The sequence below is a fragment of the Anoplopoma fimbria genome, chromosome 5 (assembly GCF_027596085.1).
Source record: "Anoplopoma fimbria isolate UVic2021 breed Golden Eagle Sablefish chromosome 5, Afim_UVic_2022, whole genome shotgun sequence".
Lineage (NCBI taxonomy): Eukaryota > Metazoa > Chordata > Actinopteri > Perciformes > Anoplopomatidae > Anoplopoma > Anoplopoma fimbria.
In genome coordinates this window covers 12709322-12733734 of record NC_072453.1, presented here as the reverse complement: position 1 = coordinate 12733734, position 24413 = coordinate 12709322, and the positions used below count along the sequence as shown (strand labels likewise).

The 24413-nt window shown below is 41.1% G+C and overlaps 1 protein-coding gene across 2 annotated transcripts in view; it reads right to left on the bottom strand.

Annotated features, from left to right (window-relative positions):
• Positions 1-24413, bottom strand: part of ptprea (protein tyrosine phosphatase receptor type Ea) — a 50841-nt gene that overhangs the window by 6466 nt on the left and 19962 nt on the right. The window contains exons 2-10 of one of the 2 annotated variants that reach the window (XM_054598641.1): positions 19757-20039; positions 6409-6486; positions 5720-5816; positions 5168-5241; positions 3189-3325; positions 2237-2327; positions 1225-1301; positions 521-557; positions 318-415 (exon numbers count right to left, since the gene is read on the bottom strand). In XM_054598641.1, the coding sequence (XP_054454616.1) occupies positions 318-415; positions 521-557; positions 1225-1301; positions 2237-2327; positions 3189-3325; positions 5168-5241; positions 5720-5816; positions 6409-6481 (684 nt within the window). In that variant the 5' untranslated portion in view covers positions 6482-6486; positions 19757-20039. Of the gene's footprint in view, positions 1-317; positions 416-520; positions 558-1224; positions 1302-2236; positions 2328-3188; positions 3326-5167; positions 5242-5393; positions 5521-5719; positions 5817-6408; positions 6487-19756; positions 20040-24413 lie in introns of those variants that run through there. The other variant, XM_054598642.1, reaches the window with a different exon arrangement.

The window sequence follows — 24413 nt, the reverse complement described above, 5'->3', positions numbered from 1 at the left end:
TTCCGGTTCACGTGGTTCACAATAAAGACTGAGCAATTATGGCGGTGAAAAAACAGATGTCAGAGGGGAGCTCTGAATAGTTTGAATTAAACCTCATGGTATCACCTTTGACCATAACTAATGAAATCTATTTGAACACATTTCTTCTCAAATCTTTTTGTGATGCTCCATTAACTCCTGCAGAGAATCCTACTTTTTCCCTTCCCCCCATCACAGACACATCAGAGCAAAGAGCAGACTGGAGCATGTAGGAAGGCCTCTTCATGGCCATGGAGCTGAGACACATTTTAGGAAATGAAAAACGTCAAATCACTCACTTCTTTCCTTTCTTTCAGATTTGTCAACATGACAACGGTCGCTACTTTCTGCTCCCATATCATCCTCCAGAAATCTGCTGTGGTGTCTTCTTTTGGACCTGTGGGACAAAATGATTATTATATCACATGATTAATTAAGACATGAAATTAATAATATAGATAATATAATTATGCATTTCATTTCCAAGTGCACTATATCTTACCTTGTGCTGCTATGAATTTTTTCTTTTCCGTGTAACCCTGTTGGAGATGAATGTTAAGTTAATAAAAAATGTAAATATAAAGCTCCAGAACAGCTACTAATGGACTTTGTGGTGAGATTGTCTCTTTAACTGCAGTTTCCGAGGGGAAAAATGTTTAGGCGTCTGCCGTGGCGCTGTTATGTTGATATCTATTGAATGCCTGGAGTGAACTTCTTTAATTGTGGCACAAAAGACCACCTGGACTCAACAATGAACTGATTCGATTTTGGAGGGCAAAGGTCAAGGTCACTGTGACCTCACGTCCGTCCCGTTCTATGATATCTCGGGAATGCCTTGAGCAAATTTTTTCAAATTTGGCTCAAACATCCACTTGGACTTAATGACGAACTGATTCAGTTTTGGTGGTCAATGTACACCGTGAACTCACAAAACAAGTTGTTGGAACTCATATTGAATCACCAAGCCGTAATTCTAGTTTAAATTAAATTGAAATAAATCTTTTAAACATAATTTTATGACAACATGGAAGAGAAGTCTTTAAATGCTTCGATTTTTTTTTTGTAATATCAGTACAAATCAAGCTGATTTATTAAATCCAGTCATAAGAAATTAGGCAATATTTTAGTTATTTTGCTACAGTAAGTGTTACCATTTTACAAATGAATATATCATGTTCAGCAGAATGATAAAAAAACATAACTCACATCAATGTAAGAAGCATTAATATAGTCTGAACTGGGATTCCCATCCATCTGAGTTAACAGCACTCTGGAATGATCATCTGTTGGTGAAAATACCATCGGAGAGTTTAGAGGGTTACAGCAGAAAGACAATACAGAGTATGTAACAACTCCAGTTAAATACTTTTACAGGTAACATAGCCTGGAGAGCTTAAAGGAATAGTTTGACTTTTAGGGAAATACATGTTTTGCCTTGTTTGACAAGGAGATTGATACCGCTCTCTTGTTTGAACAGTAAATAACAAGCCACATCCACCATAAAGACTGGAAATAATTGGGAACATAGGAGTATACGCCGTTTGCCTGGCAACTGCTTCTGGCAACTGCTTCTGGCAAATAAACAGTCCGGCATATAAAAAGCCATTTTACGGGAGGTTTTGTTGTACAATTTTTATTTGTGTACAAATTGATGTGTGCACTGTTGTTTTACCCTCTTAAAGAGAGTTATTTGTGGTTTATTAGTTGTTGTGTTACAAAGCTGTAACCATGAGTAAGAAGGTTACGAAGCTAGTAGGGTCCCCCCTCTCAATGCAGTCAATTTTCCCGGCCATAGCAGTCGTATATGAAAATTATAGGAATAGAAAAATATGATCGGTATACCGTTTAATGTTGCCAGTGTTTTGTACAAATTTTCTTGATATCAGAACTGACATGAAAGTGGTATCAATCGTTTCATCCAATCTGTTTAAAGATCACAGTGCACGGGTAAGGAAAAATAATGACGCAATTAAATATTAATGAGACAGAGATGAGGAACTGCAACTGTATAAAGGAAGAAGGGTGAGTAAATTCCCTTGACAGTGGTGTTACATTGTGAATGAAACATGAGCTGGTGGGTGGAATCTACTGTATCTGAACTGAGACTGAGACTCATAAAGAACCAAAGACACGTGTGCACACGCAGACAGGAAACTGTGAGCTCTGGGTGTGAGGGCAAAAGAAAATCTAGTTGCTACAGAATAGAAAGTAAACTCACAAGGAAGGATGTTGGGGTATCTGTTCTTCTCTTTGTTGTCGTCCTTGTTGGCCTCCTCATACTTCCCTTGGGCATTACCCCCTGGCAAGGACTGCAAATCAGAATTACAGTTATGTTCTACACAACCTCCCATGCTGACTTTTAACTGCTCATGACCCGTGCATTGTGTTCTGCTGTATGTAAGGCTTTGTTCAGCCTCGATGTAGGCACTTCCTCTGCTACCTACAGTAAAGCTGCTTCAACTTCCTCTGTCTGTGCTGACAAACTGAATCAAATTATACTTAGGTGTAACATGAATCATGAGTCATATATATATTGACTCATAGCCACAAATACCCAGAAGGGTATTTTTCATGGGTGTGAGGTTGTATGCATTCAGTACGTGTCATGGACAATCTGACAAAAATAACTCGCTTTTTGCTGAAAAAAAACCCAAAAAACGTACAATTCTGAATTGTCTGCCTTCTCAAGAACACACAATTTATGACAGTTGTAGTGGGGAAAACCCTATAACTCCAGTTTTAGATATAGTGTTGGTGGTTTTGATGCCACCATTGAAGGCACAAAAAACGCAATAAAATAATTTTTATACAAAGTTACAACATAATAATAATAATAATGATAATTTGGGTTATTCTATTGTTTACAGTTATTGTTCATGAAATGTAAAAAAAATATTTAAGGGTTAAATAGAGCTTTAAAAAAACCACAATATAGATGTGGACATTGCTTAATGTCTCAAATGAGTCCACTACAACACAGTTCTAACCCACACTTCTTTAAGAATAAGATGCATAACAGAACAGAAGCATCTGAGGTTAAAAGCACTGACTCAGTGCTTTAACCTCAGATGCTTGATAAAACCAATACTTCCAGCAATTTCTTCAGAGTACAGACAACTTGATGACCACCTGTTACTCTAACCTCCAGGCGGAGAAGAGGGCATGCTTACATTGTACTCCTCTCTGAAGAGCTTGCCATCGTCAGCTGAGCGGATCCTGTGCTCCTCCTCCAGGTGATCCACCGGCATGGGGAAGTAGGTCTTAGAGGCCGAAGGGGATCTGGGCAGAAGGACCACCGTCTGTTGCTCTGTGGGGAGAACAGTCAGTGGTTTTATTATCCCTGCTGGTCTGATAGAGTTTAATACTACAGTGGGGAATTATATGCACTGTTCACAAAAATAACAATATTGTTTAATGATTACATATTGATTGGTTCAGAGAAATTAATTCTAAAACAGGATTGGGTTTCAATAGACCAGTGGTTCCCAACCAGATGTAGCCCTGTCGGATGACACACGACACAACATGCTGTTATCTAACACTATTAAAAAAATAATCATATAAAAGTGGTTGTTCCAATGCAACTGAAAGTATTCAGGCTGTTTGGTCAGATATTTATTTTTACGACTACCACTTGAAGTGGCAGGAGGATGTTTCAACCATCTTTTCAAAACTTTTAGCTAAAAATGTCAACCATCTATCCATTTCTGTTTGTTAACCGTCAGCTAAATTTAAATTCACATGCTACCTAGTTTTCACTCAATCTCAGTAGCAACACGTACAGTTCATATATCGTCCATGACTCCATATACAGATATATACTTCAAAATAAAATCATAATTTCTAACTTCAACTGTCGAAGTACCCCTGGTTGGGAATCACCTATTAAACAATAAGCTTATTGAATTACTCTGCAAGGATCTTTACAAACAATCTTACTCTACATCTCATGACATGTTGGTGTGTGTTTGCCAACACCTCGATAAAAAAAAATTAAAAAGGGGTGTGAGTATTCGATGATCACCAAACATCAACAGGTGTTAGAGAACCAAAGGACCCCAGTGAGAAGCCACTTACAGCACCCCGTCGGAAGGTTTCTGAATGGAAACCTCTCTAAAGCACCGACTACGCATTCCGTTAGCACTCAAAATTTGGAAAATGTAGGTTGAAGAAGTTCTGAGAGGAGTGTTAGTAACATGATGGTCCTGATACCGCCACCCTTTACTGTATACCTGACCTGGTGGCACAGTGGTGTATAACGACTCAGTACTGTATCCAAACTCTAAAACACAACACATATCAAATCAGCATACACACAAACACACATACATGTACATAGTCATACAGGCAAAACAATACTTTCATTAAATAAAGCATTTGATTCATTCTTACAACATCATGCTCATAAAAAAAGACTGCAGTTTCTGAGCGCCCAAATAAAACACTTCTTGTTTCTTCTCCATTATGTTTTAAGTACAAAAATAACATAACATTTCAAGAAGAAAATGTACGTTTGATTATTTCTTCACAGATAAGATCTGCCTCATATGAAATATTTCAAATTATGCAGAACAACTACCTCCTGAACTGATTTAACATAACTTAATATATACTGCAATGCTATCCCAGCACAGCAAACACTGAAAGGGTAAATTAAATATGTTGTCTTAAATGTAAAAGTGGACCATGTGTCATGTTTGCCATCACAGTAATAAGCAGCTCAGCTAATACCTAGATATTTGCTCTGTGTTTGTTACAGCCACTTCTGTGTGTGCTGTGTACTTCTAAAATAACACTTACAGCTCCTCAAGACACAATGCTTCCTGTAAAGCCCAATAGCTGTTAACATACTTCACACTTGAAATAATACATTTTACATGCAGTGTCAAAAAGCTATAAAGGATGGTGGTGAAAACACAGTTATGTTCCTCATATTAACAACAGGAAGTAGAAAACCACAATGCAGTGGTGGGACAACCTGCCAACCATATGTAAAGCTGATACTTCTTTTAAGCCTCCTACTGTCTTTCTTAACCTCTTTCTCTTTCTTCGCCGCATGTTTCTGTGCATCTCTCTCATTGGCTTCCTCACTAACAATCTACAGTCTGTCTCGCTGTTTCTCACAGTGTCCAATTTACAACAACGTTACCTTGTTCCTCAGAGATGCCATTTGGTTTCTTCTTGTCAACTGTTGTGGCGTCTGCTTTTCTCTGGTTTTTTATCCTGCCGAAAAGAATACAATAAGATGAGAATAACATAAGATTTAATGATGCAATGGTATAAGTTCAACTTTCTTTTTAAAATCAGTGCCACAAAATACTTGAAGATCTCCCAAATGATGTAGGTAGCCATGAACAAAAGCCGATCCAACCTACCATCTGAAACTTGAAAAGCTATTCTTTCTCATTAGCTGATGTCTTGGAAAAACGTTGCTATAGTCCGAATGTGGTAAAGAATTTGTTCTCTTCTGTTGCCCGTTTAGGTCCACTGTCACAGCCTGGCTGTCTGCTCTCTACTCTCTAAGCATGAGAGGGAGTCAGCTAGCAGCACTTCCTGACTGGCTCCGCCTCAATGACTAAAGGAGGAAGTGTTTGTCACCCTGAGCTCTGCCCCCTCAAGCTTGGATCACAGCCAGTCAGCGGGGCCCTGGGAGGGGATAAGGTAAGGTAGGAGATTTCCTTGCAAGGGTGGGAGATTTTACCTGAGGAAGTACCAGGCTAGCAGTGCGATGATGAGCAGCAGCAGGGACAGGACCAGCACGGTGGGGAGGACGTGGTTGCTGTGAGATGTAAAGTCTTCTGAGGAAGGAGGAGAAGCAGAGCGGGGGGGTCAGGGAGCACCATCAACAAAGAAGCAGGAAGTGGGAGCAAGGCCAACGATATATGTGCATATGTTTGCGTCTGCAAATGTGTGGCTGCATTATTGTGTTTGAGCCATGTGTATGTGGCATTAACTGATAAAAAAAATAAAAATAATTCTTGGCACATCAGACGTACTCCTCTGCTTGCAGGCCTGATTTAATAACTGGCCTCTGCAGTATTTTGTCTCCAGAGATAAGCATCAGCTCATTTCGTACTGTCGGTATGTCTGACAAAAAATGAGAGGCTCTAAGAGTTGAAACTCAGCCAAGAGTCACGGCCACACAGCCAAGTATTAGCTGTGTTTATAAAGACGCACAATAAGCCGTAAATTACAGTCCAGGGCTGCTGAAGTTCATTGTGATCCGGTAATAACAAGGCTGTAGAAAAGGCTATTATCAAGCAGGAAGACACATACTAATCATTTCTTAGGGGAAAGTGATGACTGCAGTGGTTGGCGTTGGGATTTTATTGCTATCTCAAATTGTTCAATCGTTTATAGTCTCAGCATCGGCCTTGTTATTACTCTTACCTTGTGTATGGTTGCCATTGCCGGTGGAATTGGATGTTGTTGTGGTTGCCACCAAAAACAGAAGTGGGACCATTGTGGCTGCAGAAAAGCAAAATGAAGAAGGATATTGAATTTAGTGGTAGACATGTCTGCAAAGTGAAGACTCGTGGACATAGATGCTGGATAATATCACCATTTAGGGAACACAAAAGCTATTGAAGGATCTGATGCATATTTCTTTATTCATGACTGCTGCTTTCAGGAATGTGCTCATCGGTGCAAAGTTCATGGAAACACAATGGAACAACACACTCACATCCTGGTCATTCATCAGCCCTGTCATAAAGCTCACGTTGTAATGCCTAACATGTCCACATGGAGGCACCATTCTACAATATTTGAAGAACAAGGCTGGTCACGATGACACCTTCACCAACCCATTGAGAAAAAAAACATTCGAAAGATCCATTTTTTATATATTTCTAATTTAAACTTCTATCAAGAGAAAAAACATGTCCACAAAAAGCATTATTGTGACTATTCCATGCTTAACTAATTCAATGCCCCTTACCACTGTAATAAGGTATATGCTCATGCTTTAATCACAGCATTATCAGATTGAGCAAAGAGAGCTTGAGTGAATTCCCTTTTATAAGATTATGATCTGATAACAACTGTTTTTCTTCAGCCGTTTCCGTGGCAATGCCATGATGAAATGTGGGATATCCAGGATATAGGTCGTGCAGGGTCTTAGTGTGCTATTTGTTTGAAATCACAACACACACAGACACGCGCGCACACACACGTCAACAAGAGGCCTGGGCACAAGCTAGACTCATCTAGGCTGGAAGAGGCTTAACATCTACACCCTCAAGCTTTGCTCTTTGCCACTTCCCCTCCTACTATTTGATAACTTCCCCCCCACCCAACACAAACACTCATTCACATGCACACACACACACACACATGTACGCCAGCACCCACAGCGCCGTGAGCTCTGTCCAGAGCCTCAACACACGGTGACATCCAGAAGTCGCAACTGAATGACTTTAATCATTCCTTCATTTTACTTCCGGTAGAAGAATGCAGAGCAGGGAGGGTAAAGGAGCATATCTGATCGATTCTAGTGTTTGAGCTCTCAGAATGGGTTTCACGTCACATTGATTCACGCACTTTCCTTTTTTTAAATCTGCTGGTAAGGTTTGAAAACCAATAAGCTTTGAGATGTTTGCAGTTTGAGAAGGTGTTCTTTTTTTTTTTTTTTTTTTTTCACAAAAGTCAGAATCCTAGCAATGCACGGCAGCACAGAGCTGCTATCACCCCATAATGAAGCAGAGCAGAGTGTGCTTTGTCTCCCCAAGGCTGCAGGGTGTGTGTGTGTGTGTGTGTGTGTGTGTGTGTGTGTGTGTGTGTGTGTGTGTGTGTGTGTGTGTGTGTGTGTGTGTGTGTGTGTGTGTGTGTGTGTGTGTGTGTGTGTGGTGCTTTGCAGCTGCGGTGAAATGAACGCCCAGGCCAAGCGCATAGTCAATGAAGACACTGTGTGTTGAAGCCTCCACGCTGTGCCGCAGTGTCCTGTAATGTGTCCAGACAGGACACCGGAGGAATGTGGAGGCAGCAGAGCAGAGAGACACTGACTGCAGCAGGGAGAGAGGGAGCAGAAGGTCCAGGTCAATAATATTTCCTGGAGCGATTAATAAACCCTGACATGTCCCTCCGATCCATGGGGAAGACTGATGAGAGAATTCTAATGAGAGGAGAGAAGAGAGGAGAGGAGCAGCGTGCTACCAGCTTATCCAGCTCTCCTCCCTCTTTAAGGCTCTCTCTCTCTCGCTCTCTCTGCAAATGTCACAAGCCTGGATGAGGGGGAGGTTATTGAGCTGAGTTAGTGTGTACACAGTGTGTGAATCCTTAGGGCAGGACTTGAGGTTTTGTGATGTGGAAATTCACTCATGGTGCCGTTCGGGACTTTCCACTACACAAGCTACAAATAATATTATGTATGCTGGGTCTGTTTGTTTATTTGTTTGTACGATTTGCTCAATGGGGACAGCCGGCAGACTGCTCATAGCTAGACCTGAGGCTGTGTCTTGTGGTAAAGGGCTGATGCTTCTTGTAAGCGTCCCCTTGTTCCTGGCTTCCTCTTTCCCCTCCATTGCCTCTGGAGATGTCAACCTTTCCCTGGGGGACCAAATGCTGTTCATCCACTGCTCTCCAGCTTTTCCCAGCTTGTCATTGCAGTGGTCTCCAGCCTGACCTCTTCAGCATCTCTGAGGAGAACGCCAACTTCCTTTCCTCGGTCTTTGAGGTCACCAGAATAACTAGAAATAAAAATGCTTCCCATTCCTCGGGGTATCTTATCTCATCTTCTATATTTCTCCTCACTCAGCATAAACCAGTCAACACCACGAATCTCAAATTAGACAATAAGCATTCGTCATCATTTCGCTCGGATCAGACTCTGGGCAAACAGCTAGCATTACATTGTGTGTGCTGTCATCTGTGTATTGTTCGTTCTCCATGTAGCACTCGGCAGCTTATCACCAACAATCAGCCATAATGAAAATAGGTCATGGGAGAATGTCAGCTCTGGGGAAGTTCTAAGGCGTCCTTATATTCCGATAGGTGAGATTTACAAGTATCTTTTGGAAAGGGTATTGTCCTGGCCAGCTAGAAAGCCAGTGATTTCAGTAGTGTGCATGTCCAGAGTCACACAGCATAGAGTTCACTCTTTCTCACAGTGGGTCAGTATCGACCTGGGCTGCAGAATGGGAGGCCTCAACTGTATCGACAGGATGCCCAGCACCAATCAAATGTAATGAAAGGAGAACACGAGATATATTCTTAACTTAAACCACTGCAGACTATCAACACATCAGATATGTATAATAACCAGATATTTTCAAGTCAATCTTACTAAAATACCATATGTGCATCAGTGAGTGTCCTCATTCATCTTCTCCTCTCCATATTGGCCATGAGGCAATCAATCAAATGGGTATCCTCCAAATGTAGTATTTTTTAATACAATATTCCATTGTTGTTTGTCCTTGCTGAGCTGCAGTAGAGAGACATAACTTATTGACTGTTAGTGGATTGCATTTGCGATTATTAAGTCGTTAACTTTTTACTTAATTTTGTTCTGTGCAAATTGTAGGGAAAAAAACAGACATCAAGTCGTAGATGGTTAAAGCAATGGTATGATGTACTTAAAACGGCATGTTGTTTTTGTGCATTCCTTTGAGAATAAGTCAGCACATAAAAAGGGAGAAATTTATACTTTTAGGTTCCATAACTGCACACCTTGTCTGTGCATAAGCCAGACAGGATTACATAAATTCTCCGTCTGCATATTTGGAGATTTTTCATAAAACCAAGCCTATTGCTTCATTGAACTGTATTTGCAGTGTTTCACCATACGCAGATGCAACAGATTTCCACAAAACACAAGAAGCTCACCACATTCGCTAACAATTTCTGCAATGTGTAGGATTTGAACTACCAACCCTCATGACACTGTGGCAAACAGCAAACAGGGCACAGAGTGAGTGGGTTGAAAGCGAAACATAGACTACAGCAATTTTCACTGGGACCAAATTCAACACATAGAAACTTTAACTTTAAATGTAAATGTACAAGATGCTTCTTTTTTTTTTTTTGCCATACTAGAAAAGGATCATATGACAACACCTCAGCCGCTGTAATGTGTTCATAGAGGCCTCCAGCACCTGGTATGCACTGTGTGACTCAGCTCTGTCTCCACTGATAACAACCTGCCACCTCTGAATACCTGCAATCCTGACAGCACACAAACAAAATGTGGACACACACACACACACACACACACACACACACACACACACACACACACACACACACACACACACACACACACACACACACACACACACACACACACACACACACACACACACACACACACACACACACACACACACACACACACACACATATATATATATAATACAAGCAGGCCTATCTTTGCTTCTTTATCCTTGCTCCAAAAATGAAGAAGGCAGAGTGGGAATTCTGACTCGAACAAACTGAATCCTGTGTTGTTTTTAGTCCCCATCCAGAAAGCTGATAAACGCTCTTGCCTGAGTGTTTTGTTTGTGAGGATGAGCTATCCCTCCCTGTGGTCTTGTGTTTTCCTTGTGGTATGCTTCACTGGTCCCTCATTCTTTCAGTCTGGGTTGTGAAAAGTGACATAATTATACCCTTGCAGATCTCCACTTTTGTCTCACTAATTAGCCCCAGAAACCTAACCATGAAAAAAAGGACAAGCTTGTAACAATTACAAGATAAGACAGAGAAATTGTACGTCTTTGCCTCTGACAGGAAACACGGTGTTCTGTTGCACAGTGTCGTCCCTTAGACAGAGCACTGTCAGTTCCACTGAATGGGGTTTCTCTGGGCACAGAGTCAGTCTGTCTCTTCAAATACATCAGCTGGGGAATTCGGAAAATGGGTCGTGGGTGTATGGGCGATATGACAGGGAGAACGGGCAGGAGGTACATTGTGTCCTCTGAGGAAAAAGCTGCCAGACTATTTACCCTTTAGGCGACAGGGTTTTTTATTTTTATTTTTTTATAACTGAATCCTGCAAGTTGGTTTATTAGAGGAAAAGCAAGCAGAAACCTAAAGCCTTCTGTGCAGCTCCTTACATTATAGATGAGAGGATCGATACCACTCCCACATCTCTACGTTAATATGAAGCAACAGCCAGGAGATGCTTAGTTTAGCTTAGCTTAGCATTAAGACAGGGACCAGGGCAAAACAGGTAGTTCGGCTCCGTCCTCTAAACCTGAATAGTCAACATGTTATATCCTGTTCATTAAATCTTAAAAGCTGTTACCTCCTGCTTCCAGTGTTTATGCTAAGCTAAGCAAACAGTCTCCAAACCGTAGCTCCAAATTGAAGGGACAGATCTGAGGGAGGTATCAATCTCTCATCAAACTTTTTGGCAAGAGAACGAACAAGCAGACCTCCTTAAATGTAAAACCTTTCCTTTATACTAACTTCGAAACCAACAGAAACATTTGATAAATGAGAAATGTGGCCAGGCAGATTAAATGGCTGCTTGACACAACAACAATCCAACACTGATTCTCTTTATGATAATAGCAGCAACATGAACGTAACATAAACAGCCCAATTAACTATTAAGTGCGGTTCCATTAATAATGAACAGTCTTACTTTTTCCTGGTTGTGGGTGGTGGCATCAGTGTCGACCACCATGTATCATTACTGTTAGCAGGGCCCTTCTGTGCTATCATTTCATTTTCAATATACTCATCCGTATATAGATGCGTTCTCTTGGTTAGCGGCTCGCTCAATGGGGTGCTACCAAAAAGTCAGCGTGAGCAAAATAGTGAAGTCTTATTAATAGTACAACGCTAAAGCTGATCAATGTGACGGTGAGTCATGTTCTGGTTGTATGCTATATTATTTTTGTTTCTGTAACGACATAAAGAGGTGTGAACATTGTTCTATAATGTTTGGTTACCATGGCAGAAAGGTGTAGCAATGTGGGAGATGTGTTAGAGAGAGAGGGATGTTGTAGAATTTGTATGTGTATGTTTGTTTTATACAATCACTAAAAGGTGTCAAGTTGCATAATGGGAAGTGAAGATTTTTTGGGTTAAAAGCCGGAGTACCTCAGCCTCTACTGAATCGATTTTTACCGTTTCTCCCTTGAATCCCCTAACTTTACTGAAATGCAATACAAAACCTCTGGAGTACTCTTATAATATATGTGTTTGGATTCCTACTGTAAGCTTAACAATGTCAAGAAAACCTCTAAAACAAAATAATTAGAGCAGGCTTCAGTTTTGACCAGAAGACTGCAGCTTTCTATTTCAGCTGGCCGTCCTCATATCACCACGTCTCTCTCTCGTCTCGGTGCTCTCTGCCTTTGGGGAGGTGCATTGTGCAGACCTCGGCCGAGATGGCTATTTAAAGGACAGTGCACTACATTCACGGGCTTAAGTGAGGAAATGAAGCTGTGGTGTCATCGGTTCTCACAGATGTACGACTGCTTCCAAAGCGATGTAATCCAGCCTGACAAGGTGATCAATGTTGCTCTTTCTAAACTGTAGACTATTCCTGTAGATAACATCAATAATCTAAATTCGGACTGTGAAAAACTATTCATTAGTCATATTGTACAAAGTCCCCTTTGGAAAAAAACTATTCATTAGTCATATTGTAAAAAGTCCCCTTTGGAAAAAGTAGATTTGTTTTAATGTACATATACCACTGTTCTTCATAATGTGTTCCCATGGTAACCTGACTCACAGTGCTGCCACCAACGTGGCACCTGTGGGATTTTGAACATGTCGCTTTAAAAAAACAAAAACTGGTGTCAATCCATCTTTTGTCTGAGTTAACAGCTGCAGAGCAACAGTGATATCTTAAAAAAACTGTGGGAAGGAGAGTGTTTGGCATAATGTGAACCCTGGACGCAGTCAAAAACACGTTTAAGAGATAATCAAGCATGTATTGGAGTTTTGGCAAATTGTTCACGTTAATGTCATTAATGTTAAAGGATAACTTATGTTATTTACAACCTTTTATTTTTCCTGAATAAAACGCTTTCTTTACCTTTTGCTTGATCCAGTTAGTTTGTTATTGTGTCCAACACAGTCCTTACTCCAACAACACAAACACTGTCCAACATCCTCTCTCCAACTCTCACTCACATTTCCACTGTCGTCTTCCGGCAACAAGTCACATGACACTATGACAAACAAACTGGATCAGGCAAAAAAAAAGGTAAAGAAAAACGTTTAATTTCTTTGGAGGGTCCTTTTCATTTTGCTCTCAGACAATTATATTAACAATCTGAGCCTGTCAGTTGCAAATTGAGTGATAGTGAGGAGTAGCTACAGTCTATTTAAGTTAAGAATGAGTCCTAAAATCTATCATCACTACTCAAAATCCTTCCATCATCTTAATACTCCCTACTGAGGATGCAACTTAAATTCATAAAGAATACTTCAGTATTATCATTATCAGCAGCCGTTGTTGTACTGGGTCACACTCTGCAGTCTCTCACACTAGCACTATCTATAGCACCAGTATACAGTAACAACTCTGCAGCGCTGCTTTCTTGCCAATCTGGGCTCCTCCCCTCCTGCGCTCCTCCTAGCTTTGTCATTAATCAATTCCTGCCTCCTTCCCAGGGCGCCCAGACGCTGTAGCAGTGGTAATGACCTTGGAGACCCGCTGGCTCCGCTCTGCAGTGTCAGCCCTCCACTTCTATGGGAACGAACGGGGCAACTCACCACAGAGATCTTAGCTGAACGTGGGAGAAAATGTATATGTGTGTATGAATACTGCCGTGATTTTTGCATGCAGGAGAGAAACAGAGAGAAATAAAAAAAATTGAAGCCACTGATAGGAAAAGCTGCTTGGTTGCCAGGTTCAGGCCATAACATCCTGTTGACTGAGATATGGCTGCAGGGCCACTGTGTCTGACCCCGAAAGCACTGCCATTAGAGTAGTCTTCACTGGAAATAAGAGCTTTCTGCTGCTGCATATTAGTTAAAAATAACACGGTGCTAGATGAAAAGCGATTATTGATAATCCTCTTAAAAACATTCCAGCCGCAACATTTGAGGGTAGCTCTCATTTAGCGTATAAGTTAATGTGTTTAGCGGTTAAAGCATTTCAAAGCTACTGTCACGTTCTGGTGAAGCATGGAAACCAAGAGCGTAATTGGTAGTAAATATTTACTCCAGCCTGTCGTCTGCACAAGCAAACACCACATCTGAGCTTTGACTTGGTTGGCTTGTTTGAGTGTCATTCAGTCTGCGTGTTCACAGGGCCATGTGTGTAAGTGTGTAAGTGTGTCTCTCTCACACACAGACAGACACACACACACACACTCTCACACACAGTCAGTGTAAAGGATCCAGAAGGTCTTTAAATCACTTCTGATCCACAGATTTACACGCCTGCACAAGCATACATTGCTTCCCTAAATCTGTTAACAGTTGGTATACACAGCTACACCACCTAGCCGCCTGGCATGAAATACACACACATGGGGACACATGCATACCCACAGATCCACAAACGCTTCAGTGGGGGATCCTTGGGAAACACATGAGCCAGGGCCTGTTTGAGGACCACCGTGCCAGAAATGATTCTACTAGTGGTCCATCATGTGTGTGGGGACAATCTCCCCCTTGAGGGTCTCATCATGTCCTCCAGGCCACTTACACCTCCAGACCTGACAGCGTTGAACACAGAAGCATCCATCTTTGTCCCACCTTGACACCTCTGGGATTTACCTCCTCCCATCTTTCAATTATTCAGAGGCGGAGCAATTACGGGCTGGAATCAGAGCCGTCGATAGCCGTAGTAATGCGCGGCAGCTGGGCTGGAAATGACGGAATCGCCGTTGTGACAGTTCTCATTATCACCCAGCGCTCTGTGATTATTAGCACTGTGCCATGAGCAGGTATTTGTGTGAGAGACAAGTGGAGGGAAAGAGAAGAAGAAGAAGGGATTGTTGTTTGAAGCTGGGAGCCTGTCAGCGTGGTGATGTATGGGGAATTTACTGCTTAGCTTGTAGGGCCATTAAGAGGAGGACAAACGTGTAACATACTGTACTGTGGTAAACGTTTTTAGGTTATTGAATATGAGACAAGGGTCTTATAAGTTGGTTTAAGTATATGTTAAACCTGCATATTTTCAAATGATTAAAAGGACAATTTTGGTATTTGTCAAGGTTATTGTCATGTTATCTGATCATAACTAGAAGTCGTAGTTAGAAATTTGGAGCAAGCAAGAATGAAATTCATTGAGGCAATGACGCAAGACTCCTAGAGCTTAACATTTTTTTTAATTTAAATGAAATCATCTCAAATACTTGTCTTTGAGGTTCTAAATTCCCAGTAACGAACACAGACATAAATTAGCCATACCTGGAGTGTCCTTTTTTATAAACAAAAGAGCATTGCCTGTAACTTCTCATTTTATGTGTGGGTTTTGGAGACACAAAACATCCTCCCGTGTTTGCAACTTCTTCTCTAGCATGAGACCACAAGCTAAAACGTTAGCCACAGCATTAACATAGATGGAAGATAGTCAGGAAATAAACTAGTCCGCTTTGCAAAGAGAATTAGACGAGAAGAGTGATACCACTCAGACACAAGAGTGGATCGATCTTCTCATCTTAATTTCGGCAAGAAAGCAAATATTCATATTTCCAAAATTGCTGAAACATTCCTTAAAATTTTTGGAAAGCTGGAAGAGTAGAGTTGCAACTGTATGTGAGTTTCCCGGTACACTAACAGTCTCAAAACATATAAGTAAGGTGATACACTATTCTTATCAATATTATTATTATTAGTGACAAGAAGAGAGTAATAATAATAATAATAAACAGAATTATAAACCTGATAAAAAAAATAGCAAATAACTACAGTATATGTCGTACTTCTGAAATATGATTATCCTCGATCAAATACATTCTTAGTCGACTAACACTCATATGATTTTGTTAACTAATCGATTAGTTGATTTAGTCGTCATTGAATTACACAACAGCACCTCTTTAAATCTTGTGTTTAACAGAGATCTGCTCATAGGTTTCTTGGAAAAAGTAATTCAGCATGAAAAAAAGCATTAAAAATAACTAACTGACTAAAGAAATCGTAGTTTCATAAGACAAAAAACACATATTAGTTGACTTAGAGGGGGCAGCGGTACACTGAAGCATGTTTGTTTACATGTTAGCGGTGCTACTAAATGAAAAATAACATCAGCTGTGAGCATTGAAAATAATAAACTATGATTATCAACAACTAAAATAAACTGCAGAAACGTGACAATACAGGCAGACTGCTCCTGTCTGTACCTTTAACTCACTCTCACTTATGTCAGTTTTTTTCCCAATATCTTAGATAAGCACATGTACACGCTACAATAACCACCAACCTTCAGGCTGTGACTGTATACAGTGATACCAGACTACTGTTACAACCTTATATTCGAGGCTCACTCTCTTTGTCCTGGTTAGAGAAAGAGACATGTTATCATCACCAACAGTCACTTTATAGAAAAAATATGAAAATGAGGCAAAGATAATGGAATTTCCCTTTGAACTACCTAGTTTTTATCAGGACCCTTTATAATTCAAAACATTCTATGGATACGAGTTTGGTTAGACTGTGTGGTTCCTTCAATGCAGAAACATAAGCCATTCAGGAACCACATCCATCCTGATTATAAGCTAACACATCAGAATACATCTGAAACAATAAACAAAATGATGACTGGTGGTCACATTATGGGTAAATCACCTCTTAAAACTGACCATAAATCCATCAGAGGTCCTTTTTTAAAAACTTTTTATGGTCAATGAAAAGGATTAAACTAATTAGGTCGTGGTTCTATGCAGAATCATAACAGCTGACTCAGATGGCTTCTGGGAGCCTGGTTTTAGAGTGCATTTCAACCAACCACACTGCCTCCCCTGAGAATGTTGGGCTCATTTTTGTGTCATTTTATTCAAGCGTAGAAATAACAGGCAATTGAGAAATCCTGCAGGATAAAGAAACCTACTTCTCTCAAATGAATCTGAATTAATTGCAGTGTCAGTGCCTGTAATAACGACAATCCACAAAGCTTGTCTACTGCCGTGAGATTTATTTAACATCAGTGCTGACGCAGACACTGGGGCTAAACAGATCAGGCCCTCGTAGAAAACCACCCAAGGGAGAACGAGATGGGGGGGGATCTTGCATAGAACCCCCATTTTCAGACTCAGAGAGCCAGAGATACCACGGTCCTTCGGGATCTGTGCAGGACAGACAAGATCCCCCCCCCGATATATCTGTTCAAAGGATGGGGGAGGGCAGCGGTGGAGAAACAAGTGATAAGCACTGCTGCGGGAGAACAAAAAGCCACTTGATTCTGAGGGGAGGAAAAGAGGAGGAGAGGAGATGTGGGACCAGAAGGGATAAGTGAACGGCCCATGCTGCTGCTATGCAGAGATAGAGCAGACCTGTCTGCTCAGCGCAGATGCAGACTATAAAAACCCTCCTGTGACTCTTTAAAAAGGGATGTGAGGACTGGTTTTTTGACGTGTCCCCAGACTGTCTGCATGGGAAGCAAGGTTTTACTGTCAAACGGCTCCGGTTTCTATAGCAAAACCGCAGTATCGCACTTCATCTTACAGAATAACAGCCACTTTAATGTTCCCTTGTCACAAACCCGGCGGCAGCAGGTTTGACAAACAAGTAGAAAAACAACTGGTATTTTTTACGGCTTGTTCCGGATTCAGATTAATTGCTGAATCCGGAGCAGCAGCGTGCCTCCTCGGAGAAACAGGAAGTGGTAGCACAGTATTTACGTAATCCAAACTCAAACCCCAACCTAACACATTTTTCACAATCCTCTTTCGCAGAATCACGGACCCAGGAACATTATGACCAGCACTTTCGTGATTAAGATTGTGTAACCCTGTTGTTTGGTCTTTGGCCGAATTCTATAGGAATATGAGTCATTCAGTGGGGCCTTGGGAACCATAGTGAGCAGCATTGTCCTTACTCCTAAGCGGCCTTGTTAAACGAACGAGAAAGGACACACACACACCATATGGAGAGCAAATGACTATGTCGAAGGCCTCTTGGAGAACTCGCTGCCCTCTTGAGAAAAAGGAAGTGCAACATCCAGTCCTCACACGCCGCTGACAAAAGCTCTGCAAGACGGACAGGCATGTAGGGAGAGGCCTGAACCGACATTAACAACTCCTGACAGAGGCATGACAGGCTAACAGAAATCATAGGCATACACACCACTCGAAGGGTAGATGGAAAAATAAAGAGGAGGAGGAGGAGGATGAGATGAGATGGTGGGTATCACTAAATCTCAACAACGGACAAATATTTTTGACCTGCAGGGCACGAGGGTCAAAATCTCATCTCTGCTGATACCTATGAGACCAGTAAAAACTAAAGTGTAGAGCTCAACTGAAATATATAACACAATTTTGTCATACATTTTTATACTTTACATAATCAGATTTTTTGTAGTTTGGTGAACGAAACTCTGCCGACACTCCGAAGCAAGTGAAGCCCTTTTTTTAAAGAGGTGAATAAAGTTGAAAATATGAAAGTTGAAGAGCTACAGGGGACTGCAGCACTGTGTAAAGAGTAAATACAATGAGGGGGGAAAAAAACCCTCAACATCCTTCCAGGAGAAAAAATTCCTTTGCTATTATGAAAACATTTCAAAAGTACATTTGAAACGGGAGAGTCCTCGATATTCCTCATTCAACTAAAGCTCTATAAGATTCTCCACAACACCGCGCGATCTAGGTCACACTCTTGATAAAAGCTACTTGCACATAGTTCCTTATGTGTGTAGGACTGCAAGCACGCGTGCCTGCGTGTACATTGCAGATGTGTGTGTTTCTGCAGTGTAAGCACATGCTGTCCTCCATCTGCTGTTTGATAGAGACTGTTTCCTTTCCTGTGCAGCCAGCCAACCAGCCAGCCTTCCTGTACCGCTCTGCTCCAGAGCGGAAATGGGAACAAGACTGCCACACACTCCTGACAAAAACCCTGGATAAGATACGTACACATGCAGACAGATGTGGACAGACAATGACTTAGACACACATTTTAAACACGAAGACAGTCTCCTCTCCTTTCTCTTTCCTTCCGTCTTAGTCTTCGGGCTTTGTTTTCCATTCTTCCATCTACTGTATGTTCTTTTTTTCTTTATTTGTTCATGGTCAAACACCTCCGCAAGACATTAAACAGCTTGGCGGGGACCAAAATATTTGATTAGCAAAACAATGAAGGGGATTGTTAAATAGAAGAAAAGTCAAAAGCATGGGTGTTGAAAGGCTTTTGCAGTTATGAAATCTCCTTTTAGCCACTGAGCATGTGTTGTTACGACAGGTCGTGTATTTAACACAGTATGTATACAAAACCATACCATTTTATATTACAAACGGCTGCAGCACGCGTGGTCAAATTAATGGTTTTACTATTGCACAATACTGTGCAGTCCTCTGTTCTCACTACTGTCCAACTTCCTGTTACTTGGTCCTTTTTACCAGCTGACACAGAAACAAGCTCTAGCCTTGAAACGCCAGATTGAGGAAGCATCAGAATGGCTACAAAAATAGCGGTAACTTTTAAAAAAATTCTAATGATATACAACGCAAAAAAACAGTCCTGTATAATCAAAGGAAGTTGTGTGTCCAAATGAAATCTGCAAAAAGGCCCCCAGATACTACCCTCAAGTGTGAACTCATAAGAAGCTCATATCAGCAGCTAAATACATTAATGCAGTGTTGTGTATGGAGGCCACAGTGTGCTAAATTACCTGGATGAGTGTTGATTCAATGTATGCTGGTTCTCAGATCCATATTTTGCGTGGCAGGTCACATGCTTCTGACGGGGCCAGCAGTCACATTGTCGTTGTCTTCAGTGAGAGGTTGGACAGAAGCTGGAGGTAGGGGAGCGAGGTCTGCTCTCCAGCCCAGTGAGTTGAGACAATCCTTGGATCTAGGCGGCGGTGAGTGCGGGTCCCAGGGATTCCCCTCCAGGGGCTTACCCTGCAGCAGCCAGCCAGGCACAGCTAGCCCTAAAGGGATGCTGATCACCACCTTTATTTGAACAGAAAGCAAGAAGGACAGAGAGCATTTTAAAACACAGCATGGATTAGGAGAAGCAGGAGAATGGGGGTGGGGTGATGATGTAGTTCCTGTCTTGGGCAAAAACGTTATGTAGCAAGAAGACAAGAGTGCAGTTAAGAGTAAAGGACGGCTTCCTAGAGCATTGTGAAGTAGCAAATACACCCTCTATAAGTTATCCTTCATAACCATTAATGTCATCAAGCTTTAATGGAAATGCAGAAGGAAGTATGAACATTGCGTCCTCATCACAAAGGAATAGTGAAAGTCTAAGTCTAAGAAGGTGCCCAAGGGTGATGGTCACAAAATATAACCGTAGTGAAGAAATTACTTTTAGAGTCAAATTAGTTCTTTTTTTGTTTGGGGGGGGGGGACGGACGACATTTTACAGAGAGCCTACAATGCAAATTTGTCTTCCAAATCCAGCAGACACAATCTCCTAGTGCACATCACTTTGTATCCAGACCGACCTCATTCGAAAACAAAAAATTTGGAGCAGTGTTTTACATAAAGCCTCTTTCTATCTCATTTCAAACATATTTATTTTGATCCCAGAGAGAGTTAGATTATATATCACTGGATGTTTTTATTTTATTTTTATATTTCAATTTTATTATTTTTAGAAAATACTCATACACACATATGGGCATAAGCTGCAGTAGAGTTTGCAGGTTGGTGTCATCTAATATATAATCCCTGCTATTACCAGCGGGAGGCCTGTAAGGAGGGTATTGAGGGAGGAAGGAGGAGAAAAAAAGGGAACTAGGAGCACAATTTATCTACCTAGGAACGCTGAGCAGCCAAAGAATCCAGAGGCAGCATTTTCATGTGGAAACCTTGTAAGATCAGTTTTACCTTCAAATGAGAGCTCAAACTTAAATGGGTCATTTACATTCTTGAATATATGAAACTATTTCCCCCAACCACAAAAACTAAAAACTAAATCCTCACAAGTTTTCTTCTCTCTGCTCTTTCAACTTTGACATTTGGGAGATACAAGGTTTTCATCTGCCAGCGGCAAGGAGCATGCAGAGTGGTTGCTATGGCGACCTTCTTGTCTAGCCGTGTAAAAGGGAGGTGTGGAGGAGGGGGGTTCTCTCTCCATGTTTCTCTCTTTTTCTAAGCTGAAACGACAAATGAATGGACACATCAACTACAGCCCTCCCCATATACACTCCTTTTCCTTCTGGAGCCACTGAAAACAGGCAGTCAACATTTGCTCTATGACATCCTGGAAAATTAGTTGTCATGCTTGAGGATTGCCATGACAGCCAAATAATGGCACAGGGGAAAGTCTGTGCTCTGAAGTCCGAATAAAGTGGAATAGAGAAAAAACTGATTTTATCTGTAATCCTGCGTATAATTTAGTTTTCAATTTACACCTTCCAGTTCCTGGAAAGCAGCGTGAGGGAGTATTTCAAATCACATATCATCTCAAAATTCATAAATAAATAATACAAGGTCTGACAGTGTGGAATCAGATCAAGCAAACTGCTGAATAATAGAAGAACCTTCCTGTAATGCAATCGGATGCGGAGCATCAGGCTGTAGGAAAAACACAGCAATACATAAAAGCTGCCGAATTCAGAATATGAGTTGTATATATAAAGTCTAACTGTGAGGTATGTCTCTTCTGTGTGGAACAAGTTGTAGTCTATCCAAGGGTCACCATTTGTGCCTTTTCTCAACATCTGGGCAGTGCTGCCGAAGCAACGGTCCTAAAAAGCCAGCAGGTACTGAACCCTTAAAAAAGGGAGGAAAAGATAGCCTAGAGTTAAAAAAAATTTAAAAGGTATAACATGTTTTTATTACCAACCCAGCATCACCAGGTTGTGCCCTAAAGGTGAATTGATTCTTTTAAACAACAATGTACTTTCTCAGAAATAATTACATTTCCTTACCTTTTCTGAGATCAATCAAAAAATAAATAAATAAAATAAAAAAAGGAGGTGGAGGGGTGGATGCCTCAATATTCTGTTCTTTGCTGTACACCCTTATACATTTCTTTATTTACTCTTTAGGTCTAAGGGATCCTCTTAGGTCTGGTCAGAAAGTTTTATACCATTAAAATGGTCTATAAAAGGTTGCCAAATTTTGTTACATTTTTCTTCTTTTTTTGATTATGCTACAATAACACAATCATTTTCATTTCGGAGTTTATGTGAGGGAAGGAAGGAGCGCAGCCGCTGACAGAATGTTGTGACCATGGTGACTGTCTACAGCTATTAGTGAATCACTTCCTCACAGTCATACACCAATGGTGCATGTGATAAACACTAAATAAATATGAGTGTTACTCGTACGAAAAGATTCATGCTACATTAGGCTTGTGAAATGACAAATGGTGGCCAAATGTGTTCAGGTATACTGCGTAACTCATTTGTGCTTATCTTAAAGTTGTATGACTCCATGAACCTACAAAGGTAAGAGGAAAAACAAGAGAGTTCATAGTTTTTCTTAACTTGCTGCTTGTTGTTAACGTGGAGTGTTATAGCCATTAAGAACACGAGGTGAACTTTTGCTTCACAACCAAAATGAACAAACCCGAAGAGTTTTCACAGCAACATAACACACAAATATGACAAATCATCCTTGGCACTGCATCAGCTCTCTGCTTTGTGGCAGACCAGATGCTAGATCTGTGTGTGTGTGTGTGTGTGTGTGTGCGTGCGTGCGTGCGTGCGTGCAGGAGCTGTGTACTTTCTGTATATCACCTCTCTGTGCTTTATCTGAGGATGTAATGAATTGTACAACATGTGGATTTCTTCATGTGAAAGACTTACAACCGCAGATTCAAAAACACAGTTTTACCAAAACTTTCATGGAGCTGTTATTTCCCTGACCCTAAACTCAGTTGAAAATACGTAGAGACGGGGTGACAAATACCAGCTCAAAGACAGATGGACACCTCACACACCTATATGCATACTCAGAGAGACACACACTTGGCTCTTTGACTCGTCCACCTCTCTGGGGTTGTGGTCAATCAGATTACAACATCACACGGAGATCTCAGAGTGCACCAACACAAATCCATTTATAGAGATAAGTTTGAGGGCAACTGCTGCCAAACACACAGCCAGAGAAAAAGAAAAAAGTGGAGAGGGATGTTACTTCACTTACTGAGGAGCCATCTGAGTTGCTATCGTGTTCCAGCATCAGTCCAGCACAAGACTGTGCTTACAGAAGTCATCTCAGAACTGACGTTGTGTGTCGCTTCCAAAATCACAAGGCCCCCATACAAAATAACAAGGCCCCGATGGATCCCAAGGTAAATCTCAAAAGGTCATGAGATGATAAAAAGCATAAGAGAGCAGACAAAATATATTTCTTCAACACAATATTTTTTTTTTGTATGAATTACTGCATCATTTTACTTTCTCTGGCCTCTAACAATTATTCAAATGACAATTTACAATGCAATCTGTGTTGAGAACAACTACACCTTAAATACTGCTCTGTTTTAAGGTGTAGTTGCAGATGCAGTTGAAAAAGGTTGCGATCCACTAATATAGAAATTCTTTCTTAGCCAGTATAAAATATGAGAGCATGACTATTTTGTTAATGCTACGTGTTGGAAAAAATTAGCTAAGCTATACAGTAATAAGGCTGTGTTAAATTTTTTATGATAAGGCTTTAATTAGAATTGAGCAGCAGCAGCAGCAGTCTAGCACTTGCTTTTCCCAGTCAGTACTAGAGAGATCTCAAAGTGACAGATGTGGCGAGGCTCATTGTGATTTATGGTGTTTACAGGCAAACCTGAAAGGGACAAAATCAGCCTCTAGATGAAAACTGCAGCAGCAGGAAATTATACAAATGGTACGGCAGAAAAGCGAAATGTGCCTCTATGATCAGATGTGAATATAGCAGTGTCCTCGATGAGCTGTCCACACATTGTGGGCTTAATGTTCCAGAGCGAGAGGACACATGGCAACAAGGAGCCTGATTTTGTGAGCGGAGACTCCCTCGCATGTCAGCCTCACCGATGTATCTTGGCACCCAGGTTTGCTCAGCACCACTGAGTGGCCCTTCGCCAAAACAAGCAGGATGTGAATGTGATAATATCATTTAGCAGCTCTTCTAAACTTGGCAATCACTGTTATAATCAAATATCTGGAAATTTCCTAAAGGGCCCAGGCAGGACTGGATCATTAATTGACAGACTGTGTAAGGGATAGCCTACATCAATAGTGTCATTCATTTAGTGGGTAGCTAAATGAAAACCCTGATTTAATACTACCCTGTGGCTCTCTCAGATCAATACGCAATAAAATGATGGAATAACCCTCCGAAAATGTATGAAATGTCCAAAGTCCATCAAGAATATAATACACTGCTGCTAAGGCC